Below are 18,719 nucleotides of genomic sequence, written 5' to 3'. Positions count from 1 at the left end.
TGATCATGGGCCTCTTGGCTGCATCTCTGATCAGTCTCCTCCTTGTATGAGCTGAAAGTTTAGAGGGACGGCCGGGTCTTCGTAGATTTGCAGTGGTCTGATACTCCTTCCATTTCAATATTATCCCTTGCACAGTGCTCCTAGGGATGTTTAAAGCTTGGGAAATCTTTTTGTATCCAAATCCGGCTTTAAACTTCTCCACAACAGTATCTCGGACCTGCCTGGTGTGTTACTTGTTCTTCATGATGCTCTCTGCGCTTTAAACGGACCTCTGAGACTATCACAGAGCAGGTGCATTTATACGGAGACTTGATTTCACACAGGTGGATTCTATTTATCATCATTAGTCATTTAGGTCAACATTGGATCATTCAGGAGATCCTCACTGAACTTCTGGAGAGAGTTTGCTGCACTGAAAGTAAAGGGGCTGAATAATTTTGCACGCCCAATTTTTCAGTTTTTATTTGTTAAAAAGGTTTGAAATATCCAATAAATTTCGTTCCACTTCATAATTGTGTCCCACTTGTTGTTGATTCTTCACAAAATATTACAGTTTTATATCTTTATGTTTGAAGCCTGAAATGTGGCAAAAGGTCGAGGGGGCCGAATACTTTCACAAGGCACTGTACTTATGACACTTTTACTCCCTACTAAGGTTATGTATTTGCCCATTTTACACCGTACGTTTGTGTCTGTATCTAAATGAACAGACTGATGACTCAAATTTCATTTACAAAGTTTAAGCCTAGGAACAGGTGATTTGATTTTGGTGGTCATGAAGATACAGAATTTCTATAATTTTGTATCGAAGACTAAAGAACAAAAATGAAGAGGTTGAATTGCAAAGTTGTGTTTGTAAAGTCACATTTAATTAAAAAATAAAATGACAGGTATGACATTACTGGCTACGCTATCAAGATGGATTATCTTTAGGGTAATGTTCAGGGTAATATTTTAATTAAATCAACATAATGAATGCTAGGTAGAAAATACTCTAACATGTATTGATGTGTTCAAGTCAACCTTTTAAAAATTAGCTATAGGAGCAGAAGATGTGTGTGCTCATGATAAACAAACTTGTGCAGAAAATATGAAAGGAATACACTACTGTAGACCTGTCATCAACAGCCAAGTTGAATTTGGCCCCCTCTCCTAAGCCACTGGTTCACCCAGTCAGGTAATAAATCACATCCAAGATTACACTTTGCACCCTAGTGCCAGACAGAACTCGCTCACACATCTTACATATGGCCTCCAGCTCAATAATATATTTACATTCAAGGAATTTATTGAGAGTCAGAGGGACTTGCGTCAGAATGCAAGTGCAAAAAACAAACAAAAACATCCACCTAAAATCTAGTCTTATTTTAGAAGCAGTTTGACAACAATGAGTCCAAACCACAGTGCCTAGTATTACAAAGGACATAACTAAAGGGGGCTGTGCAATTAAAAAAAAAAGTTTTCTTGTGTCTAACAATGAATTTGACATAGGTGCAGGCATTAACATTCAGCAAAACGTGGAAGTTAAATTTTAAAAAGCAATGGTGATGTTTAGAACTGAATGGATTAACAAAGGTGTGGCTGGATCATGTGAGGGGAAACCTCACCAGAATTAGCTGATTAGCACCCTGTCCAAAAGGTCTGGTCCTGCTCTGCTGCCTAGCTTGCGTGACCCTGTCAAACCCAAGAAATCCTCCACTAATCCACCTCGCCACCCTCCCCCACGCAGTCAATCCAACAGGTCACCTGTACTGTAATTAGATCTCAGCCTGAGTAACGTCGCCTCCTATGGACTTTGAAAGCTCTTGTCATTATTCTCCATTTCTTTTTTGGGAAGAATAATTCTTCAGGCTCTCAATGAATCTGGATGCCTTCATTCCTGATCTCTTCTCAATGTGAGAATTGTGGTTGCATTCGGTAAAATCATGCGTCGACTTCTCTATGTGCACGTATTCCTATGCTGCCTCAATGTGGCTCATCCATACTGTCCATCCCAGTGCACCTGTGTCTTCCATGGACGTGCCGAGGGAACCGGAACCAGGTAAAGTATACTTTGTGTTTTCATTCATACACACTTGTCAACTTGTGCCATTTGGAAAATTAAGTAAGGAAGTAAGTAAGGAAGTAAAATTTATTTATATAGCACTTTTCACAGATAAAATCACAAGGCGCTTCACAATAAAACAACAAAATACAGCTCTAGCTAAACACCAGAAACACATTGACATATGGCAGACGACTTTAAAACTTTAAAATGAAAGACAATGTCATGACATTTGTAAAACCTTTGGTAGAGGTTTGCCTAATTAGGTCACCCTCTCTATAACTTCCCTTACAAAGTAATGCATGGTAAAAGAAGATCCTACCCGTATTGTCTTGACCTAAGTTTGTGAAACTTTATTTTTTTTTTAAGTTGAACATTTTTTAGAGGTTTATTTAAAAATAATGGCTACTTTAAATAAGCACAACCTTACATACGAATTCACTCAGACCACCTGGTGCATCATCCATTTTAAAATCAACAGAAAGTAAAGATGACGCACTTTAAAAGTTACACAAAATACACTTTTCAAAGCTAAAACCTTGTCAGCCATCCCACCTCTGTGAGAGCTGTAAAGAATATTGTGAATTGAAATACTGTGAATGTTAAAATGAAGGATATAACAGAGCAATCAAAAAATTAGCTCTGAATTTGGTATGTAAAGTCTATGTCTCGTGTACTGTGAAAATTCCCTAGCCTGGCACCAATCCATTTATCCCTGAGAAAGACCTAAGTGACAGCTGCATAATCAGTCTTATTAGTGCTAAACCCAATGTATCCCTGTCCCTGCAATCAAATGTGTGACAAATTTGGATAAAGAAAGTACATAAAGGAGAGAAAATGACGTATAACAGCATATAAAGAAATGCTATTTCATACTCCTTGGCCTGGTTTGGTTTCTAGAAGGGAATTCAGTCAGTTGTAAAACAGGGACATAGTGACTGTGGCAGCAGTTATGCTACTTAAGATATACAAGTATGATGGCACATGTTCTGGTACAGAATTACTGCCACTATAATAAGAACAGGCATAGCCACCACAAACTAAAGGAATTTTTCTTCTAGTTATCATGTAATGCAAATTAAACATTTTATTTAAAGCTATTACATTAAATCATTCTCTTATATATAAGTCTTTCCAGATATTCCACTCACCTGATTAACTCTGACCTTGTCATCTGGGAAGTACCCTTTAGATGGACTACAGTCATGTCAGAAAAGGCTTTCCACAACACAACGGAGAGCCTGGATGGATAAATAAATGGATAGATAGACATACTTAATTAATACATTAATTTTTCTAAATGCTCATCTGTTGACATCATCTACTACCTCATTGAAAAATAGGTTATCTTGTTAGTTACCCTTTGTAAATCAGTTCTGTTAGCCATAGGATATGTTCAAACCATCTAACTCATGTATCTTTCTTCTTAGATCTGTGCTCTGTAATGATCCAGACATGTCTGATATCCCTGTCAACGTCCCCGTAGACACGGTCAAACTTCGTGTTGAGAAAACCATGGTACGGCGAATCCCAACAGAAGCTTTTTACTACCTGGTGGAGCTCCGGTACCTGTGGATTACTTACAATTCCATAACCTCTGTGGATACTGGAAGTTTCTACAACCTCAAAGTGCTCCATGAGCTGAGGCTGGATGGAAATATGATCTCCACATTCCCTTGGGAGTCTCTGAAAGAGATGCCCAGTCTGAGGACACTAGACCTACACAACAACAGAATCACTAATGTTCCTACTGAGGCAATACCTTACCTCCTCCAAATTACCTACTTGGATCTATCCAGCAACAAATTAGCCACCCTGCCCTCTGACCTCATGGATATCTGGCCACCCTTTAATGGAGCACCCATCTCTACTAATTCTTCCCAGAAAGTTGTGTTAGGTAAGGATAAAAGGTTACGTCTGGCTTAGTTTTACACAAAAATAGGGCCATGGAAGGACACTTTATGGTTATTTGTAATTGCCCAAGGAACTTCATTCCGTCACCTGTTAATCAAGACAGATTTCTTCTGACTGACTCAAACATGCCCTGGTAGTGACACCTAGGACACAGTCAAATTAGCTTATTCTAAGCAGTGGCAGTATCGATGCTTAATGTACATTATTTTTTATTGTCCTAATTAAGTGTTTTATATTTAACACTCTGCCTTTTGGCAATCCAAGCCAGAGTAAAGGTCAGCAGCACACATTAGAAAAATGTATCCCAAGTATATCCACACAATATAGTAAAAGTACAATTAAACACATGTAATGTAGTTATGTATTTCTCAAGCCATAATGACCTGTGACTTTTCTATATTTTCTAGTGATGAAATATTCATCACAATTTCTGATACACAGTTTATAAATTTAGTAAATTTTAAAACACGTCCCAAACTCCAAGATTCAGTGTCATAGTTCTCTCTAGCTAAAGGCAATTGCTGTGCCAACAATACACTTCTGCTCATCATCCATTTAATAGCATTTTGAAAACTAGAAATTAAGGTATTTAATTAAAGCATGGCTAAAAAAAACTGCCAGAAACAATCTCTTCCTTGAAATGGTTTTTGTTTGGTTTGGTTTTTGCCGTACTAATGTAACAATGGCCACTTGTTTGTAGTACGGTGTTCCATGGCTTCAAAACCAAGTTAAGGGCAAGGAGAGAGTAAAAGGGCAGAGTGGGCTGGAAAAGGAGGTTTCAAAGTCAAAAATCAAATCACATAATTATAGAATGTCGAACAGTAAAAACATTTCTTAAGTCCTTTTTAATAGTCTATTTGTTATAGTCTTGAAATATTGAACTTTAAATTGTAATACATTTTCAGTATTTCATATAATATTCTTATTAAAATAATCTTATTTTTTAGATATATTTATACTGGTATGTAACTGAATGTAACTTTCTTATAGAATCTATCAGCCTAGCATATTTGAGACTGGATGCTTGTTCATAGTGTCTGTGTTGCATGGACAGTGGGAGGGACAGGCTGTATAAGGGCAAGATAGCTTATCCGTGCGGAAAGAGCTGGCTGTGTGCACTCGTGTACCTGAAGGAGAAACAGGATTAAGCTGTAGGAAAAAACAATGCGTACACAAACAGCTTTTTAGCCTAGTCTAAAACCATTTCCTGTTCGTATTATATGAGGTATGCTTACCTTTACAGTTCTGAATAACTTGACCACTATCATGACACAATTTAAAAGAAAATGCATTTAAAAAAATAAAGAATAAACATCAAGATATGGTTTGCAATAATCCACACAAATGCTTCCTAAACTGTCAGATTTGACAAAAGATTATAAAGTGTTAATGTTCTTAGTGATCTATTGACATTTATGCTAACAGAAAGGATTCTGTGTAGGATTCTGAAAGGATTCTATTTCCATGAACTGGAGGAAGGCCAGAGCCAGCTTAGGCACTTTGCCACTGTTAAGACAAACTAATCTGGTTGAAGAGCTTTAATATGCACAAGTAGCAGTGTGCTTACCTATTGTGTGCAGCAGGTGTTTACAGCTATTTGAACCTATCATATATATATATATGTTATCTTTGTTTTTGTGCACTACATATGAATTTGCCATTCAGAAACCAATTTCCTTTTGGACTGGTATGTCTTGCAGCTTTGACTAATGCAATTCATTTTTAATGTTTTTTCCCTAACATGACTTTATAGCACCTTAATCATTGCAGCTGTTGAAAAAGCAGAAGTTGAGTTCTGCTAGAACTGAATGACAATGAGTCTTATTGCAAATTGCAAATCTGTTATGTCTTTTCACCGTTACATTGGGGTGGCGATGTAACAGGGGATAACACACATGCCTTTGGTGTGGGAGACCATTGTTTGATGTTAATAATGCTACTAATATTAGAGAAGATTAATAATGTTAATTAAAATTTAATTACATTGCCATCTGTATCCTCTATGTGTTCCATTATATTTAATAAAAACTCTTTCAAAGTTATACAGCATTTAGATTATAAATGCACGATATTGGATTTTTGCAGATTTCAGATATTATCCAACAAATTTTGCAGATAACATAAGATAACAAGTCCCTCTAATAATGGACTTAACATATTATGTCTACTCTTATTGTCATGGCCCACTGGTAGATGTAAATATAAAGTATAATGCTCTTCAAAATGCACACATACACTGGGCAAAATAAGAAAAGTAATGACAGTTGTTTTTTTCACTGGTGCCCGTTTCTCTTCACACTTATCGTAATGAACAAGGTAATTAAATGTGTTGAAGGACTAAAATTTGATTCCTGCATGCATAAGCATAGCAGAGACATCACTGCTAAATGCAAAATCTGTTTTGTCAAAAAAAAAATGCCATGCCACAGACATACTCGTGTGTGCATAATTAAAGTGTCATCTTATCAACGATATTGTCAAAATGCTCATTTAGGGCCGATACCAATATTTCATTTAAAGCCTTTATTGGCCAATACCGCTGATGTGGAGATATTATTGTGCATTTTTAATTTAAATGGATGGTGTTTGACCTTAATTTATCTTATCTTTTCATCTTCAGGCCTCCAAGATAATCCCTGGTTCTGTGACTGTAAAATCTCCAAGCTGATTGAGATTTCCAAAATGACTGACACCCCAGTGATTTTGATGGATCTATTCCTGACCTGCAGTGCACCAGAGAATCTGTCTGGTGTCCTTTTTCAGCGTGCTGAACTTGAAAATTGTGTGAAACCGTCAGTCATGACTTCGGCATCCAAGATCACAACTCATTTGGGCAGTAATGTTCTCCTGCGATGTGACGCCACAGGGTTTCCAACACCTACTCTTTATTGGGCTAAGTCAGATGGCTCACCAGTCAACAACACAAGTATAATATTCATGGTTTTGAAAGTTTAAGCAATTAAAGCATTGTTTTCAATTTACTTTAGACCTACAGTTTCTCACAAAAATCAGAACACCCCTTACATTTTTGTAAATATTATATTATATCTTTTCATGTGACAACAATGAAGAAATGACACTTTGCTACAATGTAAAGTAGTGAGTGTACAGCTTGTATAACAGTGTAAATTTGCTGTCTCCTCGAAATAACCCATCACACAGCCATTAATGTCTAAACCGTTGGCAACAAAAGTGAGAACACCCCTAAGTGAAAATGTGAGGGGTGTACTCACTTTTGTGAGATACTGTATATACTTTTAGTAACCTAAACAATGTGTGTAGATTTTCCTTGCCTGGTGTGTAGAAAGCATTAAGGTGCTTGGTACTAGTGCCACAAGGTCTTTATTCATTTGAAATCATGCAAAGCAATCCAAGACTTGGTAAGACTAATCCATGTTGATTTTTGTTTTCTTGCTCCACTTTATAGTCCAGGAGTCACCTGGGGAAGGGATCAGATGGTCCATCATGAGCTTGCATGGAATACTGTACAAAGACGCCGGGAACTACAGTTGCAAAGCTAAGAGTGTTGCTGGCAGCGCAGAAGCCACCATTTCTATCTCAGTTGCTGGAAGCATCAGTACCACCATCCCTCCACTGAGGACAAGCATTGAAACAGGACCAACCATCCAAGGCACAACATTTATTCCGCCAACAGACAACTCGCAGGTTGTCATGTCCACAGTTCTCCCAGTAACATCAACAACACTATCTGCTGTCCCTAAGAAGCCGAAAACTACACCCAGCACCAGTTTACAGAAAGGTTCACCCAAACATGGAAAAATTCAGCAAGGAGGTAATGGGAGAAAGCTTGCAGCAGATGAAAAGAGCAAGAAAAGTGATGCATCAAGGTCTGTTGAAGGTCTTAAGATTGTAGAGGAAACATCTGACACTGCAGTGTTGCTCTGGACAGCAGATGGGTTACCAAATGATGCCCCACTCACAGTTGTATATTTACCCTATGCAGAGGATGACATGAAAAGGACAGTGGAGACTACTGCTGGCAGTGGAAAGGTGTTCCTAGAGGGACTGTCACCTGGGATGAGGTACTCCGTTTGCCTCGTAGCAAAAGGTAGTGCTGCTGGAAAAGACCCTTGCATTGACTTCTACACACTGGACAATGTAGAGGATGGTGGGCAGAACCAGCTATTTGTTATTATCAGTGGCATTGCCTGTGCTTTGGTTTTGCCTCTCATTGCACTGTTGCTGTACAAGATTCTTGCTCTGTACTGCAAGGGACGCAACACAACGTCAGAGGAAGAGGAGCTGGAAAAAGAGAGTTATGTCAAGTTTGAGACTATATCAATGAAACAAAGAACCTTGAACTCTCGTCCAACTGAGCTTTGGGCAAGGAGACAGACTCATGAATCAGAGCGAATGCTCCTGTGCTCCAGGTCGAGCATTGACTCTCAGATGACCTATAAGAGTGACACTTCCCGTTCTGAATATCTCTGCTGATGCCAGGAATCCAAGTCCATGGCCAAAGCCCAAACGCCATGCTAGTAACATGTTATAAGAAATACTCTTAATATGCCTTTATAACACTGACAAATAATTAACTATGAAATCTTTTATGAATCTTTATAAATATATATTTATATAATACATATCATTTCACATCAGTGGCTATCTAAAGACTTTATTTGCTGTACTGACTGGTGTAACATTTATTCTATATTCTCTATCAACCATTCATTTATAAAGATTTATATAATGATTTAGAAAAGTGTAGTTAACATGATAACATTCCCTGGAGGTCAAAACAGTCAGTGACTGATATTTCATTCATATCCTTATTTATTTTGGAGCCTTACATTTGATAAAGAAGTTAGAGTTGTTGTCACTACGGCACTACACCTTTGTTACCATACAAAGAGCCTGTCAGTTAGCTGTGTGGTTTAAGCTACCCACTGCCAAAGTTTAAGTGTCAGATATGAATATCATGGGGTGTCACAGAAGACCATTTATCCACACCCTGTCATATTTAAAACTTCATTGTTGCTTTAAGCATCAAGTTAAATGTTGCCTTAAGGACAAGAAAGTACTGTCATTGTGTTTGATAGAATGTGACTCTTCTGATAAACATTGCCTGTTTTTATGAGTTTTTGTCTATAAATGGAGTTGGACATTTTTTTAAATAAAACTAACTGTTGAATTATATTTGTGTGGTGTACTTGTATTGTACTATGTTATCCAAGAAGATAGGATCACATCAAAAAAATTTCCAAACTTTAAATGTAAATTTAAAGATGCTGCTTGTATATGAGTTTTTAAATGGACATGTATTTGTATATTTAAGAGAAAACCACAAACACACATTCCTTCTAATGCCACCAAAATGACTAGATATCACATTGTTTCACATACCACATTTTGGTAAATATTATTGAGATGTCAAAACCACCACCAGAAACCCTCTCTGGCACCATAAAATTCTATATGAACAATTAAGCTATAGTTTATTCTGAATTTTGAGTAGTATAATTTTAGTTCCTCTTACATCTCTGCATTTTCCATCAGCAACAGATAATGTGCTCACAGGGTGAAACTAAATCCCAATCTTACAATGCACACTGTAATCCATGTACTGTATTTAGTAGTATCCTCACCATGCTATCCTCTTCCATCTTTGTGGGTATTGTTTATGACTGTGTGTGACATTGGTATATGGGCGGGGACCAAAGAAGAGTGCTTGAAAAAAGTGCATATCATCTATTATTAATCAAACACAAAATATAGGAGGTTGCTACTGGTAAAATTGTGATCAATGTAATTTATGAAAGAAGTGAACAAAGAAAGGTACACATACATTTCACATGTGCTCACTCAGTTACGAACAAGAGCAGACGTGCTCATCCTGAAAATCAATGAGCCACAGTTGTCACGCTCTTTGAACATCTGAACAGGCACTGCCATAAATCCCGATAAGATGAAGGGAGGACCTGGAAAACTGTTCCCATGGATACCTCTGTACCACAAGCTGCATGAGCCTGCAGCACTAAGTAATCTCTAATGACAGCTGTGCTGTTATCATGGAAACGGCCAAGCTGGTAACAAACAGAATGAATGAATTATATATATATATATACACATACATACATACATACATATATATATATATATATATATATATATATATACATACATACATACATACATACATACATACATACATACACACACACACACACACAACAACAAGGCTAGAAAAAGACATCGCTCAAACATTGTTGTTGAACTAGACTAATTAGGCAGATCCAACTTCCAACTTGAGGTTAATGTGAAACAAACTTATCCGTGGCCCTTTAAGTCAGTGGTCAAGCACAAATCCACTGCAGCTTCATAAATCAGTGCAGTTCATCTTAAATCTGCAATCCATTACCTTTCCACTCATTCAAATTATTTCAAACATCATGGAACACCTAATGTTGCATTTGTGAAGTCACCTTGTTTTGTTGACACTGAATGTAGCAAAAATATCCAAATTAGTATATGTATGCGATGAGTATGAAAAACAAGCAGCCAAAATAAACTCGCATTTGTACAACTTATTTTTAAAAAATATAAACTACATTTTAGGCAGCAGCTCACGTGAGTATGCGTGATAATTTGGCAGGTATGAAATGTCAGCATGATATTTAAATCAGGAGTTACGTAATCTCAAATGCTTTGTATTGTAATTTCTAGAAAGTGACTCACCCAGATGGAATTAAGGACTGGAAGTATTTGTCTTATAAAAGCAATGACATGAGGTGGCATTAAATGCAGCAGCAGCGTCTACACTCTTGCTGTCCCCTAGATATGCACTCTACCTGATGATACAAACCCATATGTGATGTCACTTTGCACACTAGTCACGTGAAGTGAAACTATAGACATTAACATTTTTATTATCTGCCATGGGTGAAATCGTGGGAAAAGGTTAGTGCCCTTCAGACTGCTAACATTAGTCTGGAGACAGGGCAGCTTTCTCAGCCGTGTAAATCTTCTACTGCTCCTCTACAAGGTTATTGGTGACGTTGTTGCTGACAATATCCTAGTCATGGTGGGTATGAATAGAGGTTTTGGTTCCTGTAGACTGTTAGTTGTTCTCTTGGGTAAAAAGAGGACAAACAATTTAGAGATAATCTGCCCCACTCCTCCTCCGTTCTCTATAAATTACTCATTCTACCCCGGTAGCCAGACAAACTTCAACAGGAGGAAGTCTGACACACTGACTTCTCATTCACACAGAGGACACAAAACAGTCAATTGTGTGGCATGTTAAATTACACTTATATTGTGTATGTCATTTATGAATGGTGTTATAGTATGAAAACCAGAACCAGATGTCAATTTTGTTCCCCAATTAATAAATAAATATATTTTAGAGTTGTGTTTCGTGTAATAGTCTTGTATTGCAATGTCCATCTCCCAGACACAAAAGCTCTGTCTCAAACAGACACATCCATCCACTTTCAGAAAGGACATGGGTCAGGGGGTGGAGTGAGGGTAAGATGTTATTATGTGGGACCTTTCTTCAGTCCAGCCTCATTTCTTGCATATTCCACATTCTGCTTGAGACACTGACTACAGCTTAAAGATCTTGCTCCAAAGCTGAACTAGCATGTGCAAAATTTACCACGGGGGTGTCAGGAATTTCAATCTTTGCTTCCAAAACAGACTGGCAGCCTGGGGGCCAAAGTGGGGAGTGAGCAGGATCCCACACTGTTTTTTTGAGTTGTACACTGCACTGGCATTACTATCCTTATCATTCTGAGTACTTCATCTATTCAGTGTGGTTTCACGTCTCTCTTTAGCATGACATCTTCAGGTATGTAAAGCTCCACTGTCTCTGGTTAAAGCTGTGGGCAAGGATGCCAACAGTCCATAAGCAAATGTTGCTTAATTTTGGGGAATTCTTGTGTGCCAGTGCCGATAGTGGTAATGCCTGAGAACAAGTGAGGAAGTGCAGCTCCCAAGGCAGGGACAGAGCGCAGGATTATGTTGGCTGCAACATTCACAGCAGCACTGATCTATTTTATGGTGCAAAGCTCTGGAACCTTGGCCCTCGGTACGGCATGTTGGGATGAACGCCTATCACGAACGGAGAGAAACAGCAGCTGTGTGGGTGAGTTTTGCTGACATCTCTCCTGTCCGGACTCATACTCCCAGTTCATGATAGTGATTTGGACCTTGATTCTGTAGTAAAGTTTTGATGATGATTGATGACAGAAGATAAAAGTATTATATTGTGTATGAGGTATTTTTGTCCATGTGTGTCAGAATTCTACAAATGCTTTTTGGTAGATGTATTGTGCTTGGCAAGAACATAATCAAATACAGTATATCTTCTGGGTATAGCAGGTACTTGGATGAAATTGTAAAGTAATTTGACATGATCACAGGGCAGGTTGGACAGGCAACAAAAACTATTTTAAGGGACAAATAAACAATGGTAAAAACAAAGTTTATTCAGCATAACAATTTATTATTATTTATCAATTTCAAGTGGATTACCTGATCTAAACTTAGATAATCTAGTTTGCATGTCTTTTAATTTCAACAATAGACTTTTGCTTTAGTGATACAACATAAATAATTTTCTTAGTTGCTAGATATCTCATTCTGCACAAAAGTTCCCCCTCTCCTCTCTATGTGGATATAAGGTGTATATATATATATATATATATATATATATATATATATATACACATAACTGACTAATTACTGCTACATATAACAACTTCTATTCTGACTGGTGCTTAGTGATTAAAAACTGCAATCCTGCAAAATAAAACAATTTGCTTACAAAAGAAGTGCCCAATCTCAAGTAGCAAAGGTACAGTAAGCTTGAGTGGGTGTATCTCAGGCTGAGCTCAAGTTTTTTCTGGGATGCCACAAGGACATCACTTGAAGCTTACAGATGGCAATCTCTGATGGCTAAATTTGTAAGAATGGCCACTGTCATCCCAGATTGACAGTTTAGCTTTATCTCAGCAGAATTGTTTACTGCAACATTTTTCCAATACCTATGGAGAAATCCTCGTCACAAGGTCAAGGTCAGCTACAGAATATCACCTTTTGAGGTGGTTAGGTTCTACTCCACTCCAGCAGTGTGGATACTTTTCAATGGAAAAAGTTGGAACTTATGTTATGGCAGTCTCACAATTAACAGTATTAGCAGTATTTTCTTTGGGTAAAAATTGCATTCTAGCAGCACATAGTGTGGCTGCAACAGCAAAGATGGCTACCAACCGACCAAAGATGACATAACAAAACAACTTTTTGCTCATAATGAAAAAGAATGTATCCTCCTCAAGCACCTTTTCCAGAGGTGTAGAATTGTGCTTATATTTCAGCTACATAAATGGGTTGGCCACAACCTGAAGTTTGTGCAAGAAATTAGAGGCCAAGTACTATCAGCTGTATTCAATAACATTGTTCTTCATCTTGTTACAGACACTAAACTTTTTACAACAATGTAAAAGGAGAAATCAATGTACATACTAACTACCTAAACATGTATAAGGAGCACCCATTTTGGTGTCACAGATCCAAAAGAAATTACTCTTTTGTGTTTTTTATTGTGAAATCTGAATTTAAAAGTATATATTTTCCCAATGATGTCCAATGAACTTACTAGATTAAGAATCATGTTGACCATCCTGTGAACTTGTCAATTAATGATTCATCGGGATGCCACCTAGCAACTCATTTCATTATGTTATTCGTCTGGTGTTGCTCATTGTTTTCTTCATTCCACAGAGTTAAGAGCAGTATCCATGGTTGTGGATGACAGTGTTATTACCATGATAGACCAGAGCAGTTTCTATCAATAGCAATCTAGACTGCGAATACAGATTTGTTTTTGCCTCATAGCCCAGTTTGCCAAAGTTTAATGGGATCTAGAGGAAAACTACACAGGTGTATTATAAAATCTAATTCAGTGTTTCCAACAACAGACATTTTGGAATGGACATCAGTTCATTCCATTTACAAAAGTAGATATTTTGCCACTAACCACTCCAACCTTTAAACTTTAATTGTTGAGTATTGTTAAAGGATAGTGTAAGAGCTATTTGTTGCTAAGGGACCATGTTTTATCCAGAAGCACCCGAGTCTGCCTTCGTCCCAACCCAGCTATGAATAGGCTTTTTATCAGAGAATTTGACAAATTTAACGACAACTGCAGAGTGACACAAAGAGGGAAAAAGCAGCTATTGAAATGTTAAACGCTACCATAGTTTGTGCATGGGGGAACTAGAATTACAACAAGCATATAGGATAGCAGCTCACATGCATCAAAAACCTCCACCTATTAACTGGCCTGCCATAGCAGTGGTACACAAATGAAAATAAAATTCAAAAGAATATGCTGGGGGAAATACTACAGAAAAGATCCTCCATATTTTACTAATATTTAGAGCTGCATGGTTCAGTCGATTAATTGATTAGTAGACTGACAGAAAATTAGGTATTAACTATTTTGATAATCGGTTAATGGTTATTTGCCAAATATACTGTTCTTTCACCCTCTCAAATGAGAGGATTTTCTGCCTTTTTTTGTCTTATGTGACAATTTTTTGGACTGTTGGTTGGACAAAACAAGCAAATTGAAGACATCACCGTGGTTTTTGAGAAGTTGTGAATGGCAGGTTAATATGTTATTATTAATTTTGAATTAATCTAGGATGAAGGAAATCATAAGCAGATTAGTTGCAGCCCTACCAATATCGCATAATTTTGCATGTGAAACCTGACAAATCCTGGTACAAACATATCTGAAATCAGGGTCAATTGTAACTTGTAGTACTGTAGCTCATTCAATGTTAATATTTAACTTTTTTTGAGCCTTAAAATATCAGAATTCATATGATTAATGAGAGACGTGCGATGTTTTAATTTGTTAAGCTTCACAGCCCTTCCTGATATTCGGCCACGGTAAAGCCATTCATCGGATGGACCTTGATGGAAAGAACCAGAGAAGGCTTGTGGCTGGGGTGGGAACTTCCATCCTGCTCGACTTTAATTTCAGAGAGGAGAGCGTTTACTGGGCTGACAAACACACTGGGGTCATTTACAAAGCATCAATGAGAGGAGCACACAGACGGGTGATTTATGTTACTACTCTTAAGTTGCAGAGAACTCAGTGTATTCAAATTATTAATCATCTAACGCTTCAGTATAGTTGTTAAGGAACAGCATAAACAAATGTGTAGAATTTTACAGGAGCACGATTAACATAATTTTAATTTGAATGCTTGTTTTCCAGAAACTGTACTCATCTGATCAAGATATCTCGGGCCTAGCAGTGGACTGGATTTGGAATGGTGTATATTGGACAAGTGGAGAAAAGGGAAAAATCAAAAGAATTGATATATATGGAAAAAATGAAAGGACTCTTTTAAGACACTTGACCCAACCAAGTTCTATAACTGTTGACCCCACTAAGAGGTAATATACTCTGCATTACACTTTTTATGTTTGTCATGATGGTGCTTCGTTACTTATGTATGCTACTATGATTATTTTTTCAACCTCAATCAACCATGACTAGCACAGAGGTGCAAATTGACAAACTGACTTTCACATACCACCTATCTCATTTTCGTTTTTACCAGGCAACATACTGCCTGCTATTTTATGGCATTTAGATCCAGCAGATTGACAAGTGGATATGAAAAAGTGAATAATGGCAATGAACATTAAATTAACATTTAAAATTTAAGAATATTTCTCCATGATAGTAAAACTGCCAAGAGCATGTTTTAAATTACTCTTTACTTATTTTATAATATACATCTGTGGGGCATCTTACAGTTTATTAAACATCACGACCACGATCATGACTATGAGGCAAAAAGATTATGAAACTCCTGATGTTGTGGGGATGTTAGCATTTAGATGCTTCTACTAATGTCCCTCTTTGGACATTTTTTCATATAACTTAATTGGCAGTATTTTGTGACAGACAAACACACAAAGTAAATAAATAACTTTAGAAGATATATAGAAAAATTTGGGCATACTTCATTGCAAAGTTCGTTCACAGTTCTAAACTAATATTTTGCAGGTTTCTTTTTTGGCTGTCTGGTGGGATGACTCCAAGTATCCAGCGGTCTGATATGACAGGACAGGAGAAAACTACACTTGTTAAGATAGCAGAACAACTGAACGCACTGTCGATTGACACAGAGGACAAAACACTGTTTTGGGTTCAGTTTGGAATGCAAGGAGAAAGTACCATCGCCTCTTGTGATTACAACGGGAATGCCCTGCACATCATAGATCAGCCTCTTAGGTGAGCATGTTTTAGCTATTCTTTATCTATTTGTGTTAGTAATTTTCCAATAAGCAAACTGGGATGCAACATGTTTGATTTCTTGTCTCCTTTGGTCAGGTCTCAGTCACTGGGGATATCAGTTTTCCTGGAGCACTTATACTACACTGATACAGCATCTCACGTTATAAAAAAAGTAAACAAGTACACTGGCGGAGAGCCACTGAATGTTAACATAAAACGAATGGCAAAAATCCCTGTTGATATTAAGGTAGTGCATGTCCACAACCAGCCAATGGAAGACTCCCAATCATCATTTCCAGGTAATAGCTAAACTTTTGCATTGAAGCATATCCCCATTTTATTGCTTGTTTTTACATTTAATTTAGGTTTGACTCAAATTACACTGTTTTAGTAATATTTTATTGTTAACCCTTTCAAACAGGTTGTGACAAACAGAGTGGAAACTGTGTGAATGTGTGTTCCAGTCTAGCCGAGCAAGGGACTTGCCAGTGCAATGAAGGCTTTGCTCTCAGTAAGGAAGGCACTTATTGTGAAGGTTGGTATTTATGCCATTTAAATCAATTAATTAAAAAAGGTAAAATCACAAGAAAATTAAAGTTTAGTTTAGTTAATGTAGAACTTAAAGCTAGGCTAGGTAATGTTTGAGAAACTAGCCAGTATCCAACCAAAAAAATCCCACCCCCTCCCCTTCTGGCCTCTATCGAAAGTCATCCCCCCAAAAGACATTTTCATGCGCAATGAGTGTACGGGTACACGTTTGCGCATATACGCAGGCAGGTAAGCTTACTACGAGCCTGGAACAGCTACCGATACTGGATTATTTCTCTTTTTTCCAGAGCATTTGATTTATTGATTGCTGTCGGGATGTAAAGAGAATTTCAGCAAATGTAACAAATATGTTTCTGAAATACAAAACCCTAGCTTTAAAGGATTTCACAATATTGGCCACGCTATTTAATTGAAGTGATCTCTAGGAGAGCAAAAAGGCCACAGCATTGCCAGCTTATTACCAAATTTGGCACGAGACTCACATATTTGCAGTACATTACCTACCAGAAACATAAACTCCTATTGGGCCACAAAAACAAGAAATGTACAATAATAATAATAATAATAATAATAATGACTTTATTCAGGACTCAGAATGGAAGGTCCATAGCACACAGAAAAAACAAGACAAAACAACAACAGCTACAACATAACAATAAATATACACTACATAGATAAAGATTTATTAAAAAAGTCACTATCTTTCACTTGTAATATACAAACAGGAGCACCAATGTCTCCACAGTCTAGATGTATACCTGACTGAGCTAAAATCATTGTGGGTTAAAGCTTGTATAATTCTATTTTCAGAGACAGACATTCTACACATGTATTGAAAAATAAGATTTCTTATTAAGGCAGAGCATGTGGGCACCCCAACATTAACAAAAATTTGACTAGCACAACACCATCTTGGTTGTTTTAAGAGAAGTCTCATGCCATCATTATACGCTACATTCAGCCCCTGCATGTTCTTTTTGCTGTAAGACCGCCACAAGTGGGCAGTATATAGTGGTGTACAGAATGCTTTGAATAAGGCTACCTTAATAAATTTACGTGCAAGCACATTAGCCTGAGCACATATCTTGCGACACTGTCAACTGATGTCCTTATCATCCAATAAATCATTTACAATATGATGGCCAAGATATTTAATCTCATCACACACTTTAAGGTCAGTACCAGATAAAAAGAAATCAGGGAATACTAATTTCCTGTCTTCTTTACTTCTAACAATCATGATATTGCTCTTACTTGCATTATATTTGATATCGAAATCTGCACCGTACTGAGAGCAAACCTTCAACAGTTGTTCATACATCATGTATTACATTTATTTAATTGTTGTGAAAAGTCATCCATATACATGTTAAAAAGGAAAGGTGACAAAATACCACCCTGACGAATACCATTACCAACAGTAAATGGTTCTGATACAGAGACCCCATTTCACCTGCATTGACTGGTGTGAATACCAGAAGACTAGGATTCTTATAATTACTTTTGGAAGGTCTATAATTGTCCATGCTGTTTATTTTGCCAGTTTTGTCTTTAATGACGGGCACTAATAAAACCGGCAAGATAGATTCAGGCAGAATCCCATGAACTAGGAAACCTGTCAAACAAATAGCAAACAGGGGAACAAGTTTCTTACTTGCATATTTTAGATGTTCAGCGGTTATTTTATCGGTCCCACACACTTTATTGTCATCTAATCCCAATACTGCAGATTGCACCTCTTCTGAATTAATAACCACATTTTCATCATTATCAATTTTTTCCACCCAAAAAGTATTCCTCCCAATACAGTTAAACAGCTCATGATAATGTAGCCGCCACATCTGGCAAATTACATCTGAGCCACTGACACCCTCAATATTTGAGGGTAAAGACATTTTAGTACTGTTCATGGCTCTAACCTCTTTCCAA

General features: G+C 37.3%; 2 protein-coding genes and 1 long non-coding RNA gene across 6 annotated transcripts in view; 2 read left to right on the top strand and 1 right to left on the bottom strand.

Moving 5' to 3' along the window:
- Positions 1-18,719, bottom strand: part of LOC123957183 — a 79,707-nt gene that overhangs the window by 37,863 nt on the left and 23,125 nt on the right. For 2 of the 3 annotated variants that reach the window (XR_006821753.1, XR_006821752.1), the window contains exon 5: positions 3,196-3,285. This is a non-coding gene — a long non-coding RNA (uncharacterized LOC123957183). Of the gene's footprint in view, positions 1-2,152; positions 2,941-3,195; positions 3,286-18,719 lie in introns of those variants that run through there. The other variant, XR_006821751.1, reaches the window with a different exon arrangement.
- lrit3a (info leucine-rich repeat, immunoglobulin-like and transmembrane domains 3a) lies at positions 1,926-8,413 on the top strand. Its single transcript, XM_046029780.1, has 4 exons — positions 1,926-2,041; positions 3,475-3,941; positions 6,579-6,884; positions 7,386-8,413. The coding sequence occupies exons 1-4, from the start codon at positions 1,926-1,928 to the stop codon at positions 8,411-8,413; spliced, it is 1,917 nt and encodes a 638-aa protein (XP_045885736.1).
- egf (epidermal growth factor) overlaps positions 11,540-18,719 on the top strand; it is a 24,566-nt gene continuing 17,386 nt past the window's right edge. The window contains exons 1-7 of one of the 2 annotated variants that reach the window (XM_046029778.1): positions 11,540-11,768; positions 11,868-12,065; positions 14,849-15,048; positions 15,210-15,391; positions 16,011-16,238; positions 16,338-16,540; positions 16,663-16,776. In XM_046029778.1, coding sequence (XP_045885734.1) covers positions 11,939-12,065; positions 14,849-15,048; positions 15,210-15,391; positions 16,011-16,238; positions 16,338-16,540; positions 16,663-16,776 — 1,054 coding nt within the window. In that variant the 5' untranslated portion in view covers positions 11,540-11,768; positions 11,868-11,938. Of the gene's footprint in view, positions 12,066-14,848; positions 15,049-15,209; positions 15,392-16,010; positions 16,239-16,337; positions 16,541-16,662; positions 16,777-18,719 lie in introns of both variants that reach the window. The other variant, XM_046029779.1, reaches the window with a different exon arrangement.

Source organism: Micropterus dolomieu, linkage group LG19, assembly GCF_021292245.1.
Source record: "Micropterus dolomieu isolate WLL.071019.BEF.003 ecotype Adirondacks linkage group LG19, ASM2129224v1, whole genome shotgun sequence".
NCBI lineage: Eukaryota > Metazoa > Chordata > Actinopteri > Centrarchiformes > Centrarchidae > Micropterus > Micropterus dolomieu.
Note: the sequence above shows the minus strand (reverse complement) of the source record. Positions and strands in the feature narration are given on the sequence as shown.

Coding starts and splice junctions, on each gene's coding strand:
- lrit3a (XM_046029780.1), top strand. CDS start 1,926: ATGCGTCGACTTCTCTATGTGCACGTATTCCTATGCTGCCTCAATGTG. Junction 2,042..3,474: donor GCCGAGGGAACCGGAACCAG/GTAAAGTATACT, acceptor CTTTCTTCTTAG/ATCTGTGCTCTGTAATGATC. Junction 6,885..7,385: donor CTCACCAGTCAACAACACAA/GTATAATATTCA, acceptor TCCACTTTATAG/TCCAGGAGTCACCTGGGGAA.